Consider the following 23,446-nt stretch of genomic DNA (forward strand, 5'->3'; position numbering starts at 1 on the left):
CTCGCCAAGGTCGGAGGGCTGAGGATGCAGGGGTGCTCTTTAATATCGGATTTTCTTCACTGGAGCCTTTTGCGGTCACGGGGACCCTTCAAGTAGAGGCTGCAGGCGACTTTGTGGGGTCCAGGAGAGGTGAGCCACCTATGGATTAGAGTTCCGGTAGCCAATCAGACTCTGGCCGTGGGTGTCTGGTGCAAAGTGGGCAGGGTTTGAGGATCTGGAGTCCTTGTAGTGGTGCTTTTTGGACACTGCTGCTATGTTCGGGAGATCTGTTTCTTGTTGAAGAGTGGCAGTCTTTTTAGGGTTCTTGAGAGATGCTGGCCACAGGACAGGTGGTGTCTTCATCACAGGCTCTTTAAGCTGGAGTCAGGCCAGTAGGGCTTGGGCCATAGTCTTCAAATGTTACTGCCCTGTATCATCTTTGTCCTTTTTTTCTTAGGTTGCAGGAATCTGAGGATCAAGATTAAGGTGTGCCCCAAATACTGAATTTCGTGGCAGCTTGTAGCTAGTAGGCTACTTGCCTTTTAGGGTGACTACACCATTAGTTTGGGGGGAGGGCATCCCCTAATCAGATTGGCTGAAATCCTGCCATTCAAGATGGAGTATTTTCTTAGGAGGGGGGGTCACCTCGGTCCAGGGCACCTTTAGGGGTGGTCCTGGTACAGAGGCGATACACTTCTCCTGGCTACTAATTTTCCCTATGACCTTGCTGCTAAAACTGGGGCTAGGTCAAGGGGACGGGCACCTCCACTAGCTGGGGAGGCCCTGGCTAGCATATCAAAGGGCAGGAAGCCTCTGAGGCTCACCGCTCTGGATGTTGTTCCTGCTTGGGGGTAGGTGTGAAGCACCTCCACCATAAGCATCCTTTTTCCCTGCTACACAAGAGCACAAGTGTTCCCACCTCAGGGGGTCAGAAACATGGCTGTGTGTGGCATGCTTGTGCAGACCAGTCAGCTAGACACAAGGGAAATGGTAATTTTTCAGGGGGCATCCCTAGGATGCCCTTTGAGTGCTTTATACAATAAATCCAACACCGGCATCAGTGTGAGTTTGTGCTGAGAAGTTTGATATCAAACATCTGTTTTCAGTAAAGCCATCCTAGAGCTGTGGAGTTTATAATGACAAACTTCCAGCCCATGTACTCAATATGGCTTCAGTGCACTTATAAACGTCTAGGAATGTAGGACCATATTGCTCATGCAGCTATGCCGCCCCTGTGGTATAGTGCATCCTGCCTTAGGGCTGTGAGGCCTGCTGGGGGTAACTTCATTAACATAACTTTGAGACAATAAAAGCATATTTGTGACAGCACTTTTTGTCTTGTATCATGCTCTTGACAAAGAGCAAACTGCCCAATGCATTTCGGGATGCACTCTCTTCTTCAGGGGATGTTCTGAATAACTGTAAAAAACGAGAAAATGCAACAAGTTCGACATTAACCCAGCAACAACCATTATATGTATATTCCTCAATTCCGTATGTGACCATGTGGATGATTGTAGTTTGTGGTGTATTACTCAACGAGTGGGATGTGATCAAGCCCCAAGATATGTGATTATTCTAAAAGGTCTAAAAGGAAGGATCAAGTCCAACCACCATGTGCTTCTTCCAAAGCAGTTGAAAAACCATCAATGATTGACATTTCGTGCTTCCCTGGTATGTATGCCGTCTATCATATATATAATAAAATTGAGATGTTAAGCCAAGAACCACTTGTTTCTTAGACCCAGAGAGCACAGCATTAAGAATATATCCTACATTTTCATTAAATATTTTCGAATACAGAGATCTCTCCTAGAAAAGATTTCATGAGAATTTGAAAACAAGTAAAGAAACCTATTTTCAAAAGTATAAATAACTTTGATTATTATTTGATATATTCTTAATGCAGTGATCTCTGGGTCTAAGAAACAAGTGGTTCTTGGTTTAACATCTCAATTATGTTATATGTGTGATAGACTGCACACATACCAGGTAAGTATGCAAGAGATTTAAGTTAAGCAAACCAAGAAGTAGCGATTGGCATACACTATAATAAAAACTTTTCACAAGGTTTTAGTCACTTCTATTGTAGCACCTGAAATAATCAAAATTGTAATTTGAATCAATTTAAAGCGACATGGACAATCATGCTAATATAAAAGCGTATACATCTGAACAAGCAACAAATATGCACATTCATTCAGGAAACCTCTTTTAATGCACAATGAGTTCTCATTACGCAACAATCTAAACAACTTGCATACTTAATGAGAAGGGAATTGAATCAGCGTTTACATTTGTCTACGTTAATCCAATATCATAAAGTCAAAAGAATTCTGAGAGGACTACTGTTACCAATAAAACCTATGCTTTACAGATTCCTCTGCCCTATTTTTAGACTTGCACCCTTTCAACTTCTGCTTGAAGAATTTCACGATGCACATGTTAGCTCAGATCCTGTCTTCCCTGGAAACTGGATAGTAACACTGGACTTGCAGGATCCCTACTTTCAAATACCCATCCTGTCGGCAGTTCCCGGTGAGCCACGAGCATTTTCAATTCACTGTGCTCTATTTTGGCCTCACCAGTGCCCCTTTGGTTTTCACCAAGGTGACGGTGGTGTTTGTAGCACATCTGCAGAGTTCTGGGTTTCTAGTCCTCCATGATCTCAATGACTGGCTGTTGAAGCCAGGATTGCCCCAGGCAGTCGTCTCCCACTTCCAGACTATGGGGAACCTTCTGCATTTGCTGGGGTTCACTTTCAATGTGCTGAAGTCACACTTGACTTCCTCTCAGACACTCCCTTATATCAGTTCTGTACACAGTGCAGTTTTGAGCCTATACTCTTTAGCGACGAGTCCAGGATATTCAGGCAACGATTTGATATTTTAGCCTCTATCCTGGATTTGGTGAGATTGACTCTGAGGCTGCTGAACCTCCTGTCCTCTAACATTCAGCTGGTAACTCATGCCCACTAGCATATGCAGGCTCTACAGTGGGACCTGAAGTCCCAATAGGCACAGCACCAGCAGAATCTCTCTGACCTGGTTCAGTTATTGGAGGGAAGTGCAAAAGATCTGCAGTGGCGACTGACCAACCGCGATTGGGTCGGCAGAAGACCCCTCTTTTTTCCCCCTCCCAGAAATGACTGGTGACCGATTTATCACTCCTAGGTTGGGGTGGCCACCGGGGAGAGGTAGAAATAGGAGGACTCTGGTCTCTGTCGGAATCTCACCTCCAAATCAACCTGTTGGAGATGAGGTTGATTCGCCTGCCAGTGAAAGCCTTTCTTCCATCAAGGAAAGGCTGGTTTAGGTGTTTATGGACAACACTGCCACAATGTGGTTCTCTTCCAGGAGATCCTCATCAGTAGTCATAAACACTGAATATTATTCCCGCCCTTGTGCGGGGACCCCGGAAATATGAAAATTATATATGGAAATCACATACATACATTTCTACATTTTTTCTCATAACAATGCCGCTCCCAATAGAAGGCTAAACAATGTAATTACACACATAAAGACTGCATTTGCAAGTATATAAAAACACAAGAGGGCAAGTAGCACTTGAACTCTGTTTTTTAATGAGCCAATTACTTTTAGAAAGCAAAACTGCAAATAAAGTAGACATTGTTAGCCTACAGGCTGCATTGCAAACCAATTGCATAGAAAATGAAAGCATTTTCAACAAAAACTGGCACCGTTCCTTTAAGGCAGGCATGACTTCTAGCTTCCCATCATGCTCAGGGGTGACAGGTCAGTTGTTCTTTCCGACTCCTTCAGTCAGGACCCTGGATTTTCAGCTCTTGCTTATTTTGACTTTGTCAAAAACATCTTATTGAAATTCAGTTTTTCCACTTTCACTCGACGTCTTTTGGTCTTAGAGTGCAAGTACTACCTTTTTTTGTGTGACATTTGTGTCAAAAATGCCTTCTTTATTCAACCTTTGCCCTTCCTGTGGCAAGAAGGCCAGAACTGATGCACACCCTGTGTGTCCTCTGCCTCCCTGAGTCTCACTCTTCGAACAACTGCCACCACTGTAAGAAGTTGTCAAGGAGGACCATCAAGGAGAGTGAGAGGATTCGTCTTTATGGCCTCTCTGAAAGAGGTAGGTCTCCTGTGAGGCAGCAGAAGAAGAGAACTCTGTCGACGTAGAGAGAAAGTCCTGACCAGTCCTCCGTCGGCATCTGGATCGACGTCGAAGCTGCCAACGACCTAGAAATAGACGTCAAAGACCTTGTTGATGCCGGCACATCATCACTCGACTACAAAGTCATCGTCGACGAAGGTAACAGGTCCTCCGTTGACCTCAACCAGGAGATGTTCAACGTCAAGAGACCGGTCTCTGTCTACGCCGGGTTGGCGTTCGACGTCGAGACAGATCACTCTGTCGTCGCACCGGCGATTGACGTCGAGGCACATCGCTCAGTCGTCGCATCGGCAATAGACGTCAAGACACAGTGCTCTGTCGTCGCCTCATCAACGGCGTTCGACGTCAAAGCACACTACTCTGTCTCATCGACGCTCGAGAGGCACATGTCTCCACCGAGATCAGTCCAACGATCTTTGGCGTTGAGACACAGGACACCTCCTTCGGCGTCGAAGCAGACGTCAGTCCAAGGCTCTTCGACGTCGATTCACCATGTATCGACGTAGAGACGGAAAACGCCTCTGAGATCGGCGTCTAGGTTGAGATCTGTCACCGGCAGCCCAACACCGGTCGACGCTGAGACAGCAATTTTCTGAGAGGGAGCAGAGCACATCGATACATGATACTGCATTGGCGTCAGACGTTCGACGTCCAGAGGACGTCCTGCTGCACGTTCAAGCCCACCTTCTAAGAAAAGGTCATCGTCTAGGCATATGTCTCCGTCAAGACGACAGTTGGCACATAGACGCTCCAGATCACCGTCTAAGCGCCCTTCCGGAGACGCCTCACCTCCAGTGAGCCTATCGTCGTCACCTTCAGGCTCTCCCAGTTTGCACCGAGGGTCAAGGTCCAGATCTCTGGAGGTGGTGATCTCGACGTCTAGCAGTCCAGTGTCAGGGGGTCACCAAAATTCCCCAACAAGGTCATCACATGAAGAGGTGAACCTATCTCCTCCGGCAGTCACCTGAGGGAAGAGAGAGGCACAAATCGCCTTCCATCCATTTGTCACCAAGATCGTACAGGCCTTTGCATCATTGGGGTACTGACAAGGGCACAGCAGAGCAGCCTTACTTGAGCCCTCGACACAGATCTCCGTTGACTTGTTTAATTCAAGCAGCGGAGAGATCGATCGCCTTCAAGAGCCAGAGCTTGCAGCCGCACCCCTGTGCATTCACACCGAAGGAGGTCTAGATCAAGAAGCTGGAGGAGGGCACACAGTTCTGTAGTAGGGGATCTCTGTGTATAGTCATAATCTAGTGAATAGTCCCGCTCATTTGCGGGGACCCCGGAGCAATCAAAAATCTCCTAAGCGGTCTTCTTTGCAGTCCTGCATAGACACTTAAGAGAAAATTAAGGACAAATAATGCAGCCTATACATGCAAGGCTACACTGTCCAGTACTTCAACTAGAAATGCAAAGGATATTCCACCAATATCACATTTAACCAGTCTGCCAAGTTTCCTCATGGAGAAAACTTCCCCTCTTCACCAAATCCTTGGAATGATAGAGATGGACAGGACAGACAAGCCCCCATAGGCTGTCATTATGTGGCTTAAAAAGGGATACCATGCCTTTAAAAAAACTTTCCAGAACTCTCTAGGTATCCCAGAATGCACAGCAACTCCCTCCACTTTCAGTTTTTTTCTGGCTCCTGCTAGCAGGACCCTGGAGCATTGAGCTCTCCCTTTTTGGGTGTTCTATCTTTTTACACTTTTAAAAGTGTTCAGTGTGTTCTCACTCGACGTCCTTTGGCCCTTTCTGCTTTTGCTGGTGTTTTTCTTGTAAGTTTAGCCACTCTTTTTTTATCAAATATGCCATCCCCATTTGAGAGGTTTCCAGAGTGTGCGGGAAAGAAGGCCAAATCAGACAAGCACAGGGTGTGCATTCATTGTCTGCCCCCTTCTCATGTCCCAGAGGATTGCGAGATCTGCCAACAGTTCTCCAACAGGACTCTGAGGGACAGGGAGAAGACTCTGCTTCAAGGATTGGAGAAGCGGCATGAAGAGGATCCTTCCTCTGCCCTTGCTGAGGCCTCTGGCGGACTCCCCAGTAAAGAAAAGGCCAGAAAACGACATCGTTCTCAGTCGACCTCGATGGCCGCGACGTTGGCGTAGAGAGGAATGACCACGGTGTGTTCTCAGTCTCCCCAGGGCTCTGGGTCAAAGCGGCGTCGTTAGACGTCTAGGGTATTGATGTTGAGACCTCCGACGAGGTCGACGTCAAAGACAACTTCGTCGTCGAGGTACCACCGACGTCGAGAGGGGTCTAGCAGACACCGGCGTTCGCCGTCGAGGCGACACCACCGGTCGACGTTGACTCGGCATTCGTCGTCGGGGAGGCGTTCATCGACGTCGAAAGATCTTTGACGTCGAAGAGGTCGGCGTCGACGCGTTCGATGCCGAGAAACAGATTGGAGTCAAGGAGAGTCCAGGTCCAGAAGACGTTCTAAGGCCAGGACAGAGCCCCACGGCTCCGTTATCAGCCTTTCTTCTTTGACCACAAGCTCACAGTTGCGGCGGCGCCATCGCTCGTCAAGGAAGCGATCAGCCTCAAGGTCCCCTTCAATGGTACGGAAGCCAAAGAGAAAGAGGGTGGAACAGTCCCCGGGCTCGGGGTACTCACAGGTCTACTCACCCTGTAGGCATGGAACACCGCTTACTCAGTTACCTAGGGGCCTTCCCCCGAGGATACCTACCTCTCCTCCGCGGACACCTACACCTCCGAGGACTCCAACTCCTTCTCCTCCTCCACCTCCTCCTCCGAGGTCTTACTCGTTACATCTACCTACGCCACCCTCAGGCCAGCCAAGGCCTAGGCTGCCATCTCAGCCTCCACAACCCATGCCTGTACGGCCAGTGGATCGGCCAAGACCAAGGAGACCGAGGTCCCGCTCCGGACGAACCAGGTCCAGAGATGATCGTCTGTCGTCAACTAGATCCAGACGATGTCACATGAGACAGGTCCAGGTCCCGCCACACGGAGTCATGTAGTGCCAGGGACAATTCCCCGACTCTTTCGGATTCCCCCCCGAACGAGGGTGTCTCCGGTGGGCGACATTGCCTCCTTTCAGGAGGTCTTGTTGCGAGGAGCGGCAAAACTGGGCATCACGCTGACGGTTCCTACGCCCTCAACCTCAGTTATATTCGAGACCCTACATAAAAAACAGCTGTCTCATCCTCTACTACCTTTGGTGCCAGGGCTAAAAGAATCAGCCATGGACCTCTTCCTTACGCCTGCCTCTACGAAGTCTGCACCGTCAAGGCTACAAAAGAAGTACAAGGCCCCTGAGTCGGACCCTGCTTTTCTGCGTGTGGATCCTGTACCGGACTCCGTGATGGTGACGGCAGCCAGGAAACATTCCACTGTGCCATCATCAACGGTGCCTCCTGACAAGGAGAGTCGATTAATGGACTCAGTGGGCAGGAGAGTATGTGGTACAGCCTCCACGTCCATGAAGGCTGCCAGTGCCTCTGCATTGTTGGGGCGGTACGATAGAGCATTGTTGGAGTCCCTGCAGCAGTTCGCAAAACATCTTCCCAGGGAACACAGAGGACTTCCATGAGATCATCACGGAGGGGATGATGGTCTCTAACCAGATAATCAGCTCCGCGGCGGATTCCTCGCTTTTGCCAGCCCACGGGTACTGCCACTGTATTAACCTGCGCCGACATGCCTGGCTGTGTCTAACGTCGCTGAAGCCCGAAGCTCAACAGAGGCTCGCCAATCTGCCCTTTTCTGGAGCGACCCTGTTCGCCAGACATGTGGATGAGGAGATGGCCCGCATGAAGGCGAAGGCTGAGACCCTGATGGCTGTCTGGTTAGAGAAGCTGAAGGAACAAAGGAAGACCTACCACCCTTTCCAAAGGCGGTACAGTGCACAGGGCAGAGGACAAGGTCGGCAGGCTGGACAGCAGCAACAGCAGCAGCAGCAATACCAGCGGCGACCGTTCCAGAAGCGCCAGAGGGGCAGAGGTCGACAACAGTCCTCCCCAGCGAATAAGGGCCCGGCCGGGTCTAAGCCCTGAGGCGCTACTTCCCCCTCGTCCGTTACCCACTCCGGTGGGGGGGAAGCATACAACAATACTTGGCAGACTCAGGACAAGTGGGTGCTGAATATTGTTTGCAATGGATACAGTCTTTGTTTCATCAGCCCGCCTCCAGCGATTCCACCGGTTTGCTTGCAGTTACAACTACGCGAGCTCCAGGCGGAGGCCGATACCCTGTTAAGGAAAAGGGCGATAGAAGACGTCCCTATGTCTCAAAGGGGAAAGGGTCTTAACTCACGCTTCTTACTGGTGCGCAAGAAAGACAAGAACGAGTTCATGCCCATTCTGGATTTGCAACAAGCAAACAAATGGATTTGCAGGGAGAAGTTCCGCATGTTACCTTTGCACCAGATTTACCCTCAGCTGCAAAGGGGAGACTGGCTCTGCGCAATAGACCTGCAGGATGCGTACTTCCATGTGCCCATCTCACGGAAACACCGGAAGTTCCTGCGATTCGTGGTCGGCACCAATCACTATCTGTACACCGTACTGCCGTTTGGACTGAAGTCTGCTCCAAGGACTTTTTCAAAGTGTATGGCAGTGGTGGCGGCACACCTGAGAAAGAACAAGGTGTTTGTCTACCTGTACCTGGAGGATTGGCTGATCAAAGCTTCGACCTTCCAGGAAGCACAACTGCACTTTAACAGGACGGCCGCTCTGTTGAGCCAGCTGTGTTTGCACATCAACATGTCCAAGTCTGTACCGAATCCTGTCCAGTGCCTACAATACCTGGGGGCATCCATCGATACGTTGCCAGCAAGCGTGTCTCCTTCGGAGGAGAGGCGCTTATCCATCCTTCGGAAGGTTCAGGCTCTCACGACTGCTCGATCTAAAACAGTGAGGACAGTGTCTTCTCTACTGGGGTCGATGGCCTCTTGTATATTCCTCACTCCACATGCACGCCTGCACATGAGGCCTCTGCAGGAATGTCTGGAGGATCAGTGGGACCAGAGACGAGGGACCTGGGACGACCGGATACGGTTGTCTCTACATGCTCAGCAGTCCCTGAGATGGTGGTGTTCGGCGGAGAACCTCCTCAAGGGGGTTCCGTTCCACAAGGACATTCCCTCTCAGACTATCGTGACGGATGCTTCTCTCCACGGATGGGGAGCACATTCCGGACAATTACAGATCCAAGGATTGTGGTCCCAGACGGAGTCAACGTACCACATCAATTTTCTGGAACTCAGAGCTGTTCACTTGGCACTGAAGACCTTTCATCCGTTCTTCCAGACCAACTCTCTGCTTGTACAGACGGACAATACGACCACAATGTATTATCTGAACAAGCAAGGGGGATCAAGACGCGCACAATGTTGCAGGAAGCGCAGGCGATCTGGCACTGGCCAGAGGATTGACAATAACGGTCACCCATCTGCCAGGTGTACAGAATGCTCAGGCGTACGCCCTCAGCAGACTGATTCAGGAAAACCACGAGTGAGTCATAAACAACGAAGTACTCGAAGGCGTCTTCGTTAGGTGGGGCACTCCAGACGTAGATCTGTTTGTCACAGCCGAAAACAGGAAATGCCGAGACTTCGCATCCAGGTATTATCAACAGGGGACTCTTGGTAATGCGCTATGGATCAACTGGTCGAACAACTTTCTGTACGCTTTTCCACCCATTCCCCTGATTCCGGCGTTGCTCATCAAGCTGTCCCAGTCCAGTGCGTGGATGATCCTCATTGCTCCGGAATGGCCCAGACAGTGGTGGTTCACGGACCTGCTGCACCGGTCTCTACTTCCTCACATGCGGCTGCAGTGCAGGCCGGACCTTCTCGCGAAGTTCGGGGGGCAGATGGTGCACCCCAACCTCTCGTCTTTGAGTTTGAGGGCATGGCTCCTGAGATAGTGCAATATGGCCATTTGAATCTTCGGCAGATTATATGGACATACTGAAGGAGGCGAAGCGCCCTTCCACTAGGACTTTCTATGCGTACAAGTGGAAGAGGTTCTGCATCTGGTGAACGTCCAAGAACTATGATCCGACGACATGTGAGAAAGATGTTATCCTTCCATACCTGTTGCATTTGGCGGAGTCTGGCCTTAATTTCCATTCGATGAAGGTTCATCTCGCTGCACTGACTGCCTACCGGAAATGCCCTTCACAGATATCCTTCTTCCAGTTCCCTGTGATAAAGGATTTCTTGGAAGGTTTGAAGAAGGTGTTTCCTCCTGTTCGGCTGCCTTCGCCTTCATGGGAACTGAATGTGGTGCTGTCCAGGCTGATGAAGGAACCTTTCGAGCTCATTCATAAGGCCTCGCTGCAGCACCTGTCATGGAAGGCAGCGTTCCTCGTGGCATCACATCGGCCCGCAGGGTGAGTGAAATTCAGGCGTCATGTTGCCAGGAACCTTATACGGTTTTTCATGCTGCTAAGGTTGTTCTGCGTACTCACCCTAAGTTCCTTCCCAAGGCGATTTCTGATTTTCATGTTAATCGGACTATAACTTTACCGACTTTTTTCCAGAATCCTTCCACTCCAGCGGAAAGATCTCTTTCCCTGAATGTCAGAAGGGTGTTGAAATTCTATCTGGATAAAACCAAATACATTCGTAGATCCGACCAATTGTTTGTCAACTATGGGTCGGTTAGGACTGGTCTGGCTACTTCGAAACAGTCTATCTCTAGGTGGATTGTGTCTTGTATCCAGCTATGTTATCAGAAAGCGAATAAGACCTTAGGGGGTAAGCCTAAGGCTCATTCCACCAGGGGCAAAGCGGCTACAACAGCTTTGCTTCGTAGTGTTCTCATTGCAGAGATCTGCAGGGCTGCCACTTGGAATTCGGTCCATACCTTTGGTAAGCATTACTGTCTGGACTCTGATGCCAGAGCAGATGCTCAGGTTGGGCAGGCTTCATTGAGAAATCTGTTTGGACAGTAGTGGTGTTGCCTTTTTTCTCCACTGCTGGGTTGTTTTTTGGATGGGCTTGCCATTCTATTCACTAGATTATGACTATACACAGAGATCCCCTACTACAGAAGGAGTAGTTTCTTACCTGTAACTCCAGTTCTGTAGTAGGGGTATCTGTTATAGTCGTAAGCGCCTGCCCTCCTCCCCGGTGGAGAAAAGGATGAAATAGTGAATGCTACAGGTCTAGCGTCCTACACCTCCAAAAGAACTGAAAGTGGAGGGAGTTGCTGTGCATTCTGGGATACCTAGAGAGTTCTGGAAAGTTTTCTTAAAGGCACGGTATCACTTTTTAAGCCACATAATGGCAGCCTATGGGGGCTTGTCTGTCCTGTCCTTCCTCTATTATTCCAAGGATTTGGTGAAGAGGGGAAGTTTTCTCCATGATGAAACTTGGCAGACGGGTTAAATGTGATATTGGTGGAATATCCTTTGCATTTCTAGTTAAAGTACTGGACAGTGTAGCCTTGCATGTATAGGCTGCATTATTTGTCTTAAATGTTCTCTTAAGTGTCTATGTAGGACTGCAAAGAAGACAGCTTAAGAGATTATTTTTGATTGCTCCGGGGTCCCCACACATGAGCTGGACTATTCACTAGAGTATGACTATAACAGAGATACCCCTACTACAGAGCTGGAGTTACAGGTAAGAAACAACTCCATCTCCTACTCCGTCCTCTTCTTCCACTCGCACATCACATACACTATTCGCTGACTTTGACTGACAGTCCAACCGTCGAGGGTCTCTCAGTTTCAGGACATTCTTGGCAGAGGGACTGTTAAGGTGGGTAACCCTATGCCAGCTCGTCAAAGCAAGGCTTCTGATTTTTTAAACCCTACACCACAAGGCAGCATCTAAGCCTCTGCTTCCCTTGGTACCAGGCATCATAGAGCCTGTGATGGACATCTTCCTCACGCCAGCAAGTGTTAAGCCGCTCCAGTAAGTACAGTTTGCCAGAGGACGATCTGCTCTTCCTCAGAGCTGACCCTCCCACGGATTCAGTCATAATTGCAGCGGCAAAGAAGACCCATGCGGTTGTATCCTCCTCAACTGTCCTGAAGGACTGGGTTTTTCTAAGACCCAGCGGTGCCAGGGGACAACACCTGAAACCTTCGTGGGTAACCTGTTCCGGCGTACAAATGACAGAGACACGGGACACTTCCTTCGCCGTCAAAGATTCGAGGTTTATTACTGCAGGGAACAGAAGTCACAAGAAGTACAACAAGTGTAGGTTTGTGGAGCCTGATTCGAATTGCTACTGTGGGTCGCTCCTTTTATACAGTTTTCTCTCATAGGTTAACATGGTACACAAAGGTTTACAACTTGGTTCCCATCGTAAAGACCATAAGGGATCGCTTTCATGTATTCAGGGCCCGGAACATAAGTACAGAAACTTTTGGTGGTTCCTAACTGTAAAAACCCATCTTCCCACCATTAGTACATTCCAATCAGCAGTAAACAGATCGAGGAAGGGAACAGAAACAGGTGCAGAGGAAGACAAACAGTGGGGAGATCGGAAAGGGTGTAAAAGGGGTGGTATCGGGAAACACGAGCTGCAGGCATCAAAGGGACGTGCCTAATGAGATGCACAACTAAGACAATAGACCGGCACGGCAAGATGAGCCTCGAGCGGGGCCATCTGCCTTACAGTGTCATCCCCCTCAACATAAAGACACTTTCAAAGGAAACGTGTCTTCCGCAAAAGTCTTGGGAATCCCAGGGTCGCGAAGCGGACAACGTCCGTTCGCTGGCTACTTGAGGACAAGAGACAAAATGGATGCCGTATCTAAGATGGAACCCGTGGGTTCAGATGGAGAAACCCACGAAACAGACGAACGGTTTAGGCTAGCACAGCGAAAACGCGTACACCCACTAAACTCGTCATTTGCGGTTCGTAGATACCAGACTCGACCATATTCGTGCGAGTCAAAAACATCACTTACGATTGTCACGGAACCTCAGTCCCACCATATAAGGAGAGTAAGACGCAGGATTCCTGGGGAAGGAAGGTTTATGGCACTTCTGCCTTCATGTTGAAAGTCTTCAATGCAGCGGCGCTCCTGGATAGATCTCTATGGGACTCTCTACAGCGATTCACTGAGAAGCTGCCTGAGAAGGATCGCAAGGATTTTGAAGAAATCCTAACAGATGGCAGTCGGGTGTCTAACCAGGTCATCAGTGCTGCGGCTGACTGAGCTACCCTTTCGGCACATGCTTATGCTCATGGGGTATGCGCAAGGAGAACATCATGTCTTCGACTTACAGTGCTCAAACCAGAAGCGTAGTCACGTATCCTCAATCTTTCGTTATATGGTTCCTCTTTGTTCGGATCTCACATGGATGAAGAAATGACACGCATGAAAACAGAACTGGACACGCTAAAGGCTGTAGGCCTTGAAAAGAAAAAATAATTCTGTAAAAGATTCCGCCCTTACAATCGGCAATCCTCCCAACAGAGGGTTCAAACCCCTCATTGGCAGAAGAATCAAGATCAGCAGGGACAACAAAGATCGCAGTATAGAGGCAGACGTTCCTCAAGAGGTGGAGGAAACCAGCGTCAAGGCAACAATTCTGCCAAGACTCAGTCTAAGCAATGAGTGCTCACTTCCCCCGTCGCTGTTCACCACTCCAGTGGGGGCAAGTATCGCAAATCATCTCAGAGTGGCGAGCTATCACAGGGGATCGGTGGGTGCTAGCCATGCTTCAGAATGGGTATTCTGTTTTTAACACCGCCCTCCCTCAATCCCTCCTGTTCCACCATCGTGCCACCAGTTAAAACTCCTGCAGAAAGAGGTTGCCCCCTTCTCCGAAAGTCAGCCATCGAGAGGGTACCAGTATCTCAAAGAGGGAAAGGAGTTTACTTGCGATACTTCTTGGTAAAGAAAAAGGCCAGATAAGCAGAGTACAGACCCATTCTCGACTTGCAGACACTCAACCTATACGTCAAGAAAGAAAAGTTTTGCATGTTGGCTCTCCATCAAATATATCCACATTTCAGCAAGGGGGATTGGATGTGTTTGTTGGATCTGCAAGATGCATACTTTCACGTCCCGATCAATCATCATCACAGACAATACCTGCGATTCCTGGTGGGATCTGCTCATTACCAGTTCAAAGTTCTACCCTTCGGGTTGAAGTCAGCCCCCAGAGTGTTCACGAAGTGCATGGCGGTGGTGGCAGCCGCTCTGCGCCGCAGGGTGTCTTCGAGTACCCGTACTTGGATGACTGGCTGTTGAAAGGTCCTTCCCTAGACAGTGTGAGGAGTCATTTCTTGAGCTTTCTCGAGCTATATCGCCGGCTGGGCCTGCTTGTGAATTTCGCCAAGTCAACTTCACAACCAACACAGAAAATACACTTCTTAGAAGCTCTGCTAGACTTCGGGGTAGGAAAAGTGTTTCTTTCGGAGGAGAGACCGTGTTCCCTCATACGGAAATGCCAGCTGGTTCTGCACAACAAAAGCTGCCTGTGCGTCGGATTGCCTCCCTGCTAGGGTCGATGGCATCCTGCATCTTCCTGGTTCCCAATGCCAGGCTATAAATGTGTCCTCTTCAGCAGGATCTGGAGGACAAGTGGGACCAGCAGGCAGCTCGCTGGGACAAGAAAATAAGTCTGTCAAATGTGGCATGAACGTCCATACCTTGATGGATGAAAAAACGAAATATGCAAGTCGGAATTCCTTTCCATCAATCTCTGCCTGATCAGACACTGATCACAGACGCCTCGCTGCTGGGTTGGGAGCTTTCCTCCCCTCGATTCAGGCAACCTCAGTATTAGTACAGACGGACAACACCACCACCATGTAAACCTGAACAAACAGGTGGGAATGCGCTCACGCACATTTTCCCTGGAGGATCCAACTCTCTGGCATTGGCTCCTGCCTCTGAATCTGTCAGTCACAGCAGTCCTTCTGCCGGGATAACAGAACGTGAGAGTGGATGCTCTCAGCCATCATTTCGAAGACAGAGAAGAGTGGGTTCTCCACTACGAGGTAGTTTAAGACGTCTTCCAATCATGGGGTCGTCCCACCATTGACCTCTTCGCGGATGACGGAAATACCAAATGCCGAAACTTCGACCCGCGGTTCTACCGGCCAGGATCCAAAGGGAATGCCCTTTTGAGACTGGTCAGGGGCATTTGTGTACGTCATTCCACCCTTTCCTCTGATCTCGAAGGTGGTGACCAAGCTGGCCCATTCGTCCACGAGGATGATGCAGATTGCCCTGGACTGGCCGAGACAATGGTGGTACCCGGAACTTCTGCACCTATCAGAGTGCCCTCACAGGAAGCTGCCGTGCAGACCGAACCTGCTGTCCAAGATGAACGGGAGGATTCATCACCCCAACCTCCCCTCACTGAACTTGGCAGCATGGCTCCTGAGGTCCTCCTGTATGGCCACCTGGGACTACTGCAGGACTGCTTGTCCATCTTGAAAGAAGCAAGAATACCGTCCACGAGGCATTCCTATACATGCAAGTGGAAGCGGTTTTACATGTGGTGTATGCAAAACAATTGTAATCCTATCAAGGGTTGGGAAGAGGTCATCCTTCCTTACCTACTTTATCTGGCGAAAGCAGGGTTGAAGTATTCTCCCATTAAGGTGCATTTAGCAGCTATAACTGCATATAGACGCTCACCTTCTCGACCTTCCTTCTTCCAGTTACAGGCTGTTGGGGATTTTCCACAGGGTTTAAAGGTCTACCCTCTGGTCCGGCCTCCTTCACCACCCTGGGAGCTAATCCTGGTGCTATCAAAATTGATGGGTCCGCCTTTCGAACCCATACACAAAGCAACCTTGCAACATCTTTCTTGGAAGGCTGCTTTCTTGGTAGCGATCACGTTAGCTCGCAGAGTTAGTGAAATATAAGCTCTCTGCTCTAAAGAGCCTTATACAGTCTTCCATCTTAACAGGGTTGTTAACTCTTCTTTTCTTCCCAAGGTGGTGTCAGATTTTCATATGAACCAGACCATCTCTCTACCCATCTTTTTTTCCCTATCCCTCCACTCTCCTGAGAGGGCTTTACATTCTCTTGACCTGAAAAGGGTTTTAAAATTCTATCTGGATCGGTCTCAATCAATCAATCATCATATTTATATAGCGCACTACTTACCCAGAGGGTCTCAAGGCGCTGGGGGGGGGGGGGGATCCGCTACTGCTCGAACAACCAGGTCTTGAGTTGCTTCCTGAAGGCGAGGTGGTCCTGGGCCAGGCGGAGGTGGGTGGGGAGGGAGTTCCATGTCTTGCCGGCGAGGTAGGAGAAGGACCGTCCCCCTGTGGTGGCTCTGCGGATGCGGGGAACGGCGGCGAGGGCGTGGCTGGTCGAACGAAGCTGGCGTTTGGGAGCGTAGAAGTTGAGGCGGCTGTTGAGGTATCCTGGGACTTGGCTGTGTAGGGCTTTGTGTGCGTGGGTGAGGAGACGGAAGGTGATTCTCTTGTTGACCGGGAGCCAATGCAGATCTCTCAGGTGTCCGGAGATGTGGCTGCGACGGGGGATGTCCAGGATGAGTCGTGCTGAGGCGTTCTGGATCCGCTGGAGTCTCTTCTGGAGTTTGGCGGTGGTTCCGGCGTAGAGGGTGTTGCCGTAGTCCAGACGGCTGGTGACGAGGGCCTGGGTGACCGTCTTCCTGGTCTCGGTGGGGATCCACCGGAAGATCTTACGTAGCATGCGCAGGATATTGAAGCACGACGAGGAGACGGCGTTGACTTGTCTGGTCATGGAGAGGGAGGAGTCCAGGATGAAGCCTAGGTTGCATGCGTGGTCTGTTGGTTTGGGTGCGCTGCCTAGGGCGGGGGGCCACCAGGAGTCATCCCAGGCGGAGGGTGAGGATCCCATGATGAGGACTTCAGTCTTGTCCGAGTTCAGTTTCAGGCGGCTGTTCTTCATCCATTCGGCTACCTCTTTCATCCCTTCGTGAAGGTTGGCTCTGGCGGTGGCGGGGTCGTTGGTAAGGGAGAGGATCAGCTGGGTGTCGTCGGTGTAGGAGATGATGTTGAGGTTGTGCTGGCGTGCGATGTCTGCGAGGGGGCTCATGTAGATGTTGAAGAGGGTTGGACTGAGCGAGGAGCCTTGAGGGACGCTACAGATGACTTCGGTGGCTTCAGATCTGAACGGGGGGAGGCGGACTCTGTGTTCTTCCGGCGAGGAAGGAGATGATCCACTCCAGTGCCTTCTGCTGGACTCCGACGTTGCTGAGGCGTTGTACTAGGGTACGATGGCAGACAGTGTCGAAGGCCGCAGAGAGGTCGAGGAGGATGAGGGCCGCTGTTTCTCCGTTGTCGAGCAGCGCTCGGATGTCATCGGTGACTGCGATCAGGGCGGACTCGGTGCTGTGGTTGGCCCGGAAGCCAGACTGCGAGGGGTCGAGGGATCCGTTCGTCTCGAGGAAGGCGGCCAGCTGCTTGTTGACTGTCTTCTCGATGACTTTTGCAGGAAACGGGAGCAGCGAGATGGGGCGGTAGTTCTTGAGGTCGGTGGGGTCAGCCGATGGCTTCTTGAGTAGAGCGCTGAGTTCGGCGTGCTTCCAGCTCTCCCGGAAGGTAGCGGTGTCGAAGGAGGTGTTGATGATGTCCCGCAGGTGGGGTGCGATGATAGCGTCGGCCTTGTTGAAGACGTGGTGAGGGCAGGGGTCGGTCGGAGATCCGGAGTGGATGGAGTTCATCGTGCGGACGGTGTCTTCGGTGCTGATCGGAGTCCAGGCGCGGAGGGTGGTGGTGGGGGGCGGTGGTTCGGTCGTGGTGCTCGTCGGTTGAGTGCTGAAGCTGTTGTGTATGTCCGCGATCTTGTTGTGGAAGTAGGAGGCGAGGGAGTTGCAGAGGTCTTGCGAAGGGGTGATGTCGTTGTTTCCGGCGTTGGGGTTGGAGAGCTCTTTGACGATGTTGAAGAGTTCTTTGCTGTTGTGTGCGTTGTTGTCCAGTCGTTCCTTGAATGCAGTTTTCTTGGTGGCGCGGATGAGTTGGTGGTGTTTCCGGGTGGCGAGCTTGAGGGCAGTCATGTTGTCCGGTGTTGGGTCTCTGCGCCAGGTTCTCTCGAGGGCTCGGCAGTTCTTCTTGGAGCTCTTGAGTTCGTCGGTGAACCATGGGGCTTTCTTGCTGCCGGGTCTGCTGGGCGGGGTCCTCAGGGGGGCGAGCTCGTCTGCGCAGTCGTTGATCCACTTCGTGAGGTTGGTGGCCGCCTGGCTGGGGTTCGTTGTGCTGGTGGGAGGGTTCGTGCTCAGGGAGGACGCGAGCTGGTCGGCTGTGATCTTGTTCCAGTTCCTGCGTGCAGCCTGTTGCTGGTGGTGGTGGATCGTGGTCCTTGCGAAGCTGAAGTGGACGCAGCTGTGGTCCGTCCAGTGGAGTCCGGTGGCGTGGCTGAAGGCGATGTCCTTGCTGGATGAGAAGACTGGGTAGAGTGTGTGTCCGGCGTAGTGGGTGGGGGTGGTCACCAGTTGCTTGAGTCCCAGGTTGGCGAGGTTGTCCAGCAGGGTGGTGGTGTTGCGGTCGTTGTTGTTCTCCAGGTGGAAGTTGAGGTCCCCTAGGAGGATGTAGTCAGCGGAGCAGTGGGCGTGCGGGCTAATTAAGTCGGCGATGTCTTCGCCGAATTGTGTGCGTTGTCCAGGGGGTCTGTAGATGAGGGTGCCTCTGAGGGTGGTCTTGGGGTTGATGTGGACTTGGAAGTGCAGGTGCTCGGCGGTAGCGAGGGTGTCATCGGTGTTGGTCGTGATGCGGATGGTGTTCCTGTGGACGATGGCGATGCCTCCTCCGGTGTGGTTGATGCGGTCCCTTCGGATGATCTTGTAGCCGTCTAGGATGGCGATGGCGATGTCAGGCGCGGAGGAGGCGTTCATCCAGGTTTCCGTGAAGAAGGCGACGTCTGGGGCTGTGGTGCCGAGCAGGTTCCAGATCTCGATGGCGTGCCTGTGGACGGAGCGGGTGTTGAGCAGGATGCATCTCAGGTGGCTGCTGCTGTTGCTCGTCGAGGTCTTGGGCACTGCTGGAGTGGTGCAGGTCCGGATGCAGGTGAACTTGCAGGCGTTGCAGCAGAAGGGTCCGGGGGTGCGTCTCGGGGTGGCTCGGTAGCAGCCCGGGACTCGGCCGACGTTGAGTGCGTTGAGGGTGGCGGCGTCGTACGTCCGGCGGGTGGGCTGGGGTCTGCGGGGGCCAGGGGTTCTGGCACTGGGCGCGGTCCAGGCGCGGATGGGCGCAGACGGGCTTACCTTTGGCGCGCCTTCGGCGCACAATCTGCGCTCCCGCTGCGCGTGACGCTGCGCGTTCGCACGGTCGCCATATATGGCGAAGTGCGAGAGAGGGCGGAGCAGCTGGGAGGCGGGAGCAGGGAGGGCACAGGTCTAGGTCTATAAGAAAATCTGATCAACTATTCGTTAACTATGGGTCGATCAGAACTGGGTTTGCAGCTTCAAAACGTTCCATCTCCCGATGGATAGTTTCATGTATCATGCTTGCGCATCAATTGGCGCAGAAGCCCCTTGGGTTTTCTCCCAAAGCGCACTCTACCAGAGGAAAAGCAGCTACTGCAGCTTTTCTTCAGAATGTGCCCATGTCTGAAATCTGTAGGTCGGCAACCTGGCGTTTCGTCCATACATTTATCAGGCACTACTGTCTGGAGTCAGACACCAGAGCAGACACTCAAGTAGGCCAGGCCTCCTTGCAGAATCTGTTCAACAGCTGATTTCGGCTGTTACATTTTTTTGCGTCATGTTTTCCTGCAGATGAATGATAGGCTTGCTATTCTATTCAGTGCAGGGCCGTGGACCCTGTGTCAAGAGGCCCTATGTCTCTGGACTTGTCTGGAGTGTCAGGACATATTCCTGGTGGTTTAACATTTGGCAGGCTGTCTGAACGCCAGAGCGGACAAACTCAGCCATTGATGTCTAGAAGATCACAAATGGCTTCTCCAACTGGGGGTGGTGCAAATTCTCTTCAGCGATTGGGTGAAACCTTGCTACGATCTGTTCCCCACCGTGGAGGACATGCAATGTCAGAATGTTGGTGCACTGTTTCCAAGGTGACTCGCTCTGAGATGCTTTTCGTCTGGAGTGGAGCTCAGGCCTCCTGTATGCCTTTTATTCAACACTCTTGCCCAAAGTTCTCAAGAAGATCAAGAAGAACCAAGCCAAAGTCATTCTTGTGGTTCTGGATTTTGCATGGAGAGTATGGTATCCCGAACTCCTGAGCATGAACATCGGTCCTCTAATCAGGCTTTCCCTTTGGATAACTTGTCGCAGGAGGGTAGGGTCCTGTACCCAAACCTGCACACGCTCCATCATGCATGGAGTTTGAGCGGCAGAGGTTGACAGTTTTTTACCTCCCTGCAGAAGTCAACAGTGTCTTTCTGGTGTCCCTCATCTAAGAAACTATGCGCCTGCCGTTGGTGCAAATTTGTGACTTGGTGTATTACCAAAAATGTTGGCCCCTTTCTGCGCTTTCATCTGAAGTGTTATTTGTTCTTTCGTTAGCCCAGCAAGACTTTCCTTTGCCCTTATTTGTGTTCTTGTGGTTGCCCGACCAGCCCTCCTTATTTAAATCACCTGTTGTGACTCATTGTCTAAAAAGACTACAACACATGTTCTCTCCAAAACCTTTCATCATACCCCAATGTGACTTGAACCTAGCCTTGATATTCTTGATTCACTCGCCCTTCGAGTCTCTGCACAAATGCCCTCTACAACTTCTGACCATTAAACTGCTTTTCTGGTTGCCATTACTTCGGCTAGGGGGGTTTGCGAGTTGCAGGCGCTTTCTGTGCACCCTCCTTACATAACCTTTTTCCCCAGATACACTGATTCTGAGAACATGTGCCTCTTTCCTACCTAAAGTGGTAACACTCTTTCATGTAGGCCAGACCATCAGACTGCCAACCTTTGTTGCTCCGCCTCATCCTTCCAAAGAGGAGGAGAGACTTTACCTCTTGAACCCAAAAAGAGCATACATTGATTGCACCAAAGAGTTGCGGGTGGGCAATCAGCTCTTCTGAGTTTGTCTGGGCACAGAAAGGAAAGAACATTCAGAAACGGACTATCTCAAGATTGATTTTCCTCTGCATAAGATCTGCTACGGATTGGCCAAGAAGCAACCCCCTGAGGGCTTGCGTGCTCATTCTGCCAGAGCCAAGGCTGCAACCACTATCTTAGCTGTTTAAGTTCCTGCACAGGACATCTATCTGGCTGCGATGTAGGCATCTCTGCACACATTTACCAATTATTACTGCCTGGACACTGAGGTCAGTTGTGATGGGCACTTTGCCCATTCAGTCCTCCAGGACTTCTTGGTTTAAATCTGTTTTCAGACCCACCCTGGGGAAATAATGCTTGGCTCCTATTCTAAGGTAAGGAACCTGTGGCTAGAAGTCTCTATCAGATAAACAAGTTACTTACCTTTGTAAGGCTGTATCTTGTAGAGACTCTTTCTAGCTGCATATTCCTTACTGATCCTCCCCGCTCTGTGAACAGATTTCTCTAATTATGGTGACCCTTGTAGTTCCTTAGTGTCTGCACAGTGACCCATCAGCCGTCAGTCATGACTTTGACCTTCTGGCACTGAAATGTCTTGAAAAGAAACTGTTGGTGTGCTGGTGTGGCATGTGTATAGGCGCTCCGCATGTCACGAACGCGAACAACGCAGAGCTGATTGAAGCCACCTACTGACGTGCCGCGATACTACTCCCGATTTTCCAGACTCAGTTTGATGACTGAGGAATATTTTAAGGTAAGGAATCTGTAGCTAGATAGCCTCTACTAGGTAAGACCTTGCCAAAGGTAAGTAACTTGTTCACTGTGATGTAGTAACTTTCATTCAATGGCTGCAAGACTGTCAGTCCCCCTAAGAACCGTTGCTTTGTACTAGTATATGTATTTTCATGGCAATGGTCGTTTTATATAATCTGTCCTAAAAAAATTGCTTAGTTGAAAAAACCTTAGATAGTTTGCCAAATTAGTAACGAAGATAGCACTGCTGTGGAATCCATTAAAGGAGTGGGTTTCGTTTGGAAGTTGGTTACCAGAGAATAATAACTTACTTTTCCATTCCCTTCATACTTAATCTTGCATCCTCCTATCCTTGATTTATTTCAAAGTTTAACATAGTACCTGCTAATTTGGTGATTGCTTCTCTGTCTGCTCCTAAGCTGTGCATGCATGTGGCTACTGGTGGAAAGACTATGAGGTGTGGGGGTGATCTGTACTTTTTTTTGATTTAACATTATATAAATATACTTGTCTTTCTCAACTGCAATTCAAGGAGCAGTACTCGATTCTTGTTGTGTTAATAGCACGTTTGTCTATCTTGTTGGTCATAAGTGTGTGCAGGACTGGCTGATTCACAAAGCCTATACAAGTATAACTGGGGTGAGTTTTTCTGGCTTGTTTATAAAACAAAAGTTATGAGAATAAATTCATAATCATTCACTGAATTAGGACTTGAAGAACTTGATTTTCGTAAGTGTCACTAATGGATGCCAAACGTCTGCCTGTGTTGTGCATTTCACCTGTTGGCAAGTTATGGTTTCAGGTAGGTATGTGAATAAGGTGGATACACCATGCTCAAGTAACTAAGCATCCACAAGCTCATAATTGTCTGAGGATTCACAGCTCTCTTGCCGATAACTGTCAAAAGTTAAAGTAAGGAGTTAGTGCCTTTCCAGGTTTGGAATTGTAGTTCACCCAGGTATTTGATAGGGGTAAAATGGAAGGGGTTTCACCATGAGAAAAATAAATTCCCCAAGAAGACTACAAAGTTACTTGCGCAAAGCATTTTTGTTAGATTTTTTTTTGCATGTGATATTTTTCACCTAAAGTGAATTTACACTTCAAGTTTTTATTCATTGCAGTTCTCAGAGAAACTACTTCTATCACAATGTATTATTGAGATCCATTGATAATCCCTAAAAAGTTAAATCTTCTTTAAGGCAGGAGTAATGTAATGAGATTTCGGACTTGCTAAGGCTTTGTGAATCAAGCCAAAACACCCATATGTTCCTCCTGTATAGTCTAATACCTCACACACTTCACTCTGACTTCAAAAGTTAGACAATTGGCCCATTTAATTATGTTTATTTTCATGGTGGAGGTTTTTTAATCCAGGGATGCTAGCTAATGCTTTCTGTACTATTGCCTGTTTAATTGCTCAACAGATGCAACTAATGCATGAAATTGCCACCTTAAAGGAGATAGTTGAGAATGCAGAAGTGTACAACAAAGAAACTGAGGTGAGACTTTTGCCGTTACTTTCCAGAATGCATTAATATCTTAAGGCAATATGTTTATACATATAATTTCTATGGAACTGTGCTTTCTAATTTAGTTAAACTCTTTTTAGTTTTTAAGAATCTGTTATACCCTATTAGTGACAATTTTCTAATGGAC

General features: G+C 49.8%; 1 protein-coding gene across 1 annotated transcript in view; it reads left to right on the forward strand.

Annotated features, from left to right (window-relative positions):
- Positions 1 to 23,446, forward strand: part of CENPE (centromere protein E) — a 1,817,274-nt gene that overhangs the window by 446,785 nt on the left and 1,347,043 nt on the right. Inside the window, exon 19 of the mRNA XM_086962044.1 lies at positions 23,215 to 23,289. Coding sequence (XP_086818170.1) covers positions 23,215 to 23,289 — 75 coding nt within the window. The remainder of the gene's footprint in view (positions 1 to 23,214; positions 23,290 to 23,446) is intronic.

Source organism: Lissotriton vulgaris, chromosome 3_1 (assembly GCF_964263255.1).
Source record: "Lissotriton vulgaris chromosome 3_1, aLisVul1.2, whole genome shotgun sequence".
Taxonomy (NCBI): domain Eukaryota; kingdom Metazoa; phylum Chordata; class Amphibia; order Caudata; family Salamandridae; genus Lissotriton; species Lissotriton vulgaris.